The sequence below is a fragment of the Salvelinus sp. IW2-2015 genome, linkage group LG13 (assembly GCF_002910315.2).
Source record: "Salvelinus sp. IW2-2015 linkage group LG13, ASM291031v2, whole genome shotgun sequence".
In the NCBI taxonomy this organism is placed as follows: domain Eukaryota; kingdom Metazoa; phylum Chordata; class Actinopteri; order Salmoniformes; family Salmonidae; genus Salvelinus; species Salvelinus sp. IW2-2015.
In genome coordinates, this window is record NC_036853.1 from 50235300 (window position 1) to 50239936 (window position 4637).

The 4637-nt window shown below is 39.6% G+C and overlaps 2 protein-coding genes across 2 annotated transcripts in view; one reads left to right on the forward strand and one right to left on the reverse strand.

Moving 5' to 3' along the window:
* LOC111971628 (E3 ubiquitin-protein ligase TRIM39-like) overlaps nt 1–1443 on the forward strand; it is an 8478-nt gene extending 7035 nt beyond the window's left edge. Inside the window, exon 3 of the mRNA XM_023998483.2 lies at nt 4–1443. Coding sequence (XP_023854251.1) covers nt 4–1236 — 1233 coding nt within the window. The 3' untranslated portion in view covers nt 1237–1443. The remainder of the gene's footprint in view (nt 1–3) is intronic.
* LOC111971329 (choline transporter-like protein 1) overlaps nt 1–4637 on the reverse strand; it is a 58063-nt gene that overhangs the window by 51290 nt on the left and 2136 nt on the right. The gene's annotated exons all lie outside the window — the stretch shown is intronic.

Sequence of the window (4637 nt, forward strand, 5' to 3'; positions counted from 1 at the left end):
AAGAGACACAAACTGATCGACCCTGTGGAGAACCTGGAAGACAGGATCTGTAAGAAACATGACAGACTCCTGGAGATGTTCTGTAGGACTGACCAGACWTGTGTGTGTCAGTTCTGCACTGAGGCAGAACACAAGACTCATGACACTGTCCCTATAGAGGAAGAGTGTGGAGAGAGGAAGGCACAGCTGGGGAAAACTGAGGCRGAAGTGCAGCWGATTATCCAGGARCGAATGCAGAAGGTTAAAGACATCAAACTCTCAGTAGATCTCAGCAAGAKAGATGCAGAGAGGGAGATWGCAGACAGCKTWCASGTCTTCACTGCTCTGGTGCGCTCCATTRAGAAAAGCCAGGCTGAGCTCWTTGAGGTGATTGAGGAGAAGCAGAAAGCAGCAGAGAGGCAGGCTGAAGGGTTCATTAAAGAGCTGGAGCAGGAAATCAMTGAGCTRAAGAGGAGAAGCACTGAWYTGAAGCAGCTCTCACASACTGAGGACCACCTCCAACTTCTCCAGAACTACCCATTACTAGTGTGCAYCCCTCCAMACACCAAGGACTGGTCTGAGATCARTGTTCACAGTGATCTGTGTGTGRGGACTGTKAGGAMAGCTGTGTCTCASCTKGAGGAGACACTGAATAAAGAGATGGAGAAGCTGCCTGAAGTCAAACTGAAGAGGATTCAGCAGTWTGCAATGGATGTGACTCTGGACCCTGATACAGCAMATCYYKAWCTCATCCTGTCTGARGATGGGAAACAAGTAAGATGTGGAGACAYACCACAGAATCTTCCTGACAAYCCAAAAAGGTTTAATAAGTATTTAATTGTCCTTGGAAAGAATGGCTTCTCCTCAGGGAGATTTTACTATGAGGTGAKTGTTAAGGGGATGACTAGATGGACTTTAGGAGTGGCCAGAGAGTCCACAGACAGGAAGGGGATTATCACACTGAGACCTGAAGATGGACTCTGTGTTGTGTACCAAAGGGATGTAAACGTGTACAAAGCCAGTAACTCCCCCCCTGTCCTCCTCTCCCTGAGAGAGAAGCCCCAGAAGGTGGGGGTGTTTGTGGACTATGAGGAGGGTCTGGTCTCCTTTTATGATGTGGAGGCCAAGTCTCATATCTACTCTTACACAGGCTGCACCTTCACAGAGAAACTCTTTCCATTCTTCGGCCCCTCTGATAATGATGATGGTCAAAACTCAGCCCCTCTCATCATCTCTCCTGTCAATCACACATGCTGATTAAACGATGGAAAGGAAACTCTAAAATGCACATTTGCAAATTGTAAACATGCTGACATGTCACATGATTTGAATATCCACATTGTCCTCTGAAATTGTATCCTCAAATTAGAATTCAAAGTGTTCTGTACATCTTAACATGGATAATAAATGTTTGTATTTACTGAGTAATGACTATTAACTGGAATTAAAGTTATGTTGCTTTGATTATTCATGTAATTTACCCATAATTGTTACAGACTGAAAACGATCCTTTAAAGTGACGTTCCTTTTCTCTGTTTCTCTCAACCTCTTGTTCTCTCTCWAAGTGAATGTGATGATCAAGGACGTACTCAGCCTTTGAACTTGTTTTGGATGTAGGTGAATGTGACAAGACTTTAAAGCGCAAATCCACAGTTGAAACAGTAACAAAGTGCTTTGGTAAAAAGCTGAGGGATGTGCCTGGATATAATTAACCACTCTCAGATTAATAGACAGATCTATGGATATAAGGACTGACCATCCATTATATCAAAAATATAGTTTTGACCATGTTTTGAGGCAATACAGTTTATTTTTACATTTAAAAATGTTTACAAAAATTGGAGAGAAACAAGCTTATATTTTGGGTTCAAATGGAGTGTGACAGTTGAACTAAGCTGATGAGGCATTTATAAGTCATATGTTTCAAGAATCAATAGGTGTATATCATCCAAAAATGGATTTTGAAACTACAGAATGCCCCTTCTAGCTTGTTGTTGCTACTGTATAAGTGAATGTGGTAAAATACATACTCAGCCTTTGAGCTGGTTACACAGTTCTGCACTTCGATAAAGGACATACTTTTCCAATAAGCTGGCTGTGGATCCAAGACAGTGAATATAATATAACCTGTCTTCAGCAGGTTGTTGGTTTAGGATAGTGATTTCGATAAGACACGTACTTTTCCTTTGAGCTGGTGGTGGATGTAGGTGAGGATGAGACCAGGGATCTTCAACAGGGTTCTGATGAAGGAGCCTTTGGCCACGTTGCCCAGGTTGTAGTGGGCCAGACGCAGCATAGACAACAGGATGAGGGCCGTGGCAGGTGGGATTTAAAATCTCTGAATGTCCACCACAGGGTACAGGAAAATAAGAGTTAGAAATAGACAAACTCATACAGGATACGACCTGGGTCACAATGTATTTGGTTTTCTTTCAGATACTTTGAGCAGGTATGGGAGTGCCAGATGAGCGGAGTCTGTATTTTGGGATATTCCATTTCTTCTGTTGGCATCAGGAAACTCAATTAAGTGCAGCTAATGTATTTTGAACAGAAAAACAAAATACTATGAACCCTTTCATTGTATGAATTAAATCTCGCGTTTTATTGTTGGGTGTAATATATATATTTGTTTTTAGGACTTCCCTGACACAAACCATGTCCATAGAAGGAACATACTCTTCTGCAACACAGCTCTCACAAACCACAGATGGAACATAGCTTTGTTAATCCTTTCTTGTATTACCGCCACAAAAATGTGATCAAAAATATGATTGGTTAAAACGTATGAAGGGAATAGAGATACAGTCATATACGGTCCCTTTTGTTCATCGATAAGTATTACAAACTCAATAGCAGTATTGACACAATGTTGCCACAATTTAGGGACTTGTCAGTTATGATCATTCATGCTCTACATAGAAGACAACTCAGCACTTGTAGACCCTGCATTTCATATATTAAACTAATTTAAAAATCTCATCAGAAGTAATGGTCTTTAATATTGATCCACTGTAGTAAAAATTATCACTGTTACAGATGAGGGAGAAAACTTTTCAAATTCAGAAATCACAAACTTACAATGTCCATGTAGGAAGTTTCGTTTATGCCTAGTCAGTTGTATTGTTCAAAATTGTATTAGATGTACAATTCAAGCCAAGACGCGAACATGAATATTCATTACAACAATCCCAAAATTCATTTGAGATACAAAACACTTGGTAGTGTACCGTGGTCAGTGGTGACAAAATAACAGTGATGACATGGAATGCATTTTCAAAAATCAATCACAATACTTTCACTCAAGAGGCTTATTACTTAAAAACAATCACTCTAACAGCCTGAAAATAGCACCCAAAACGACACTAACATATTCTTGATGGATGTACTTCTGTTACCTAAAACATTTGTCACAAAAACACATTGTGCTTTGACAAATCCAAAGCTTTCAATGTAACGTGTTCCATACTTAATAAAACAGGTTACCAAAAATTTGTAGTCCCTGGGAAGTGGCGTAATATATGGAAACGTTGGAATGCCTTTTGTTTCTTCTTCTGGTTTGGTCAAGCAAAAGTCGCCTCCATGAGTCGACAACAATAAACAAATGGAGTGTTAAACTTTACTATTTCTTCATCAGCATATTTTGGGTAATATCCTCACTACATCCGGGGGGCAGGTAGTCTAGTGGTTAGAGCGTTGGGCCAGTAACCGAAAGGTTGGTCGCTCGAATCTCTGAGCTGACAAGGTAAAATATGTTGTTCTGCCCCTGAACAAGGCAGTTAACCCACAGTTCCCAGGCCGCCATTGTAAATAAGAATTTGTTCTTAACACACTTCCTAGTTAAAAATATTAAATCTGACTCTAGATTATGGAGGTAAATGAATGTATCTCTGTTGGAAAAGTTTTTTTAACTCCCCGTGGGCTTCATCTCACCCCATCTGTCATCTGCCTCGGCGCGATCCCTTCCCTCCATATTCTACTGTTCCTACGAACTCCTAAAGCGGGAAGAGAGAGAAGAATGAGATAACAGGGTAAGTTTGGTGTAAAATGGCACAAAACTATTCGCTATATAAGAAATGGAGTAAAAGTGGTTACTACTGTAAAAACAAAGGGCTATGTTCATTACCAACAATAACAAACCAAGTAAGATTGTACGGTGTGATATTTGGAATGCTAGTGTGGATAATGGAACGAGACATATACGTGGTGTAAAGTACTTAAGCAAAAATACTTTAATGTACTACTTCAGTAGTTTTTTTTTAGGTATCTGTACTTTGCTATTTAATATTTTTGCCAATCACTCTCTCTCACTTTTTACCTTCACGTCCATTCTTAAAGAAAATAAGGTACTTTTTTGCTTCCATACATTTTCCTGACACCCAAAAGTACTCGTTACATTTTGACAGAAAATGGTCCTATTCACACACTATTAAAGAGAACATCCCTGGTCATTCCCTACTGCTCCTGATCTGGCTAAACCCAAATGCTTTGTTTGTAAATGATGTCTGAGTGTTGGGAGTGTGCCCAGCTGGCTATCCGTCGATAAATAAAAATAAAGAAAATTGTGCGTTGGTTTTGGCTTACTGTAAGGATTTTTAAATTATTTATACTTTTACTTTGATACTTAAGTACACATTTTAGCAATTCATTTACTTTTGATA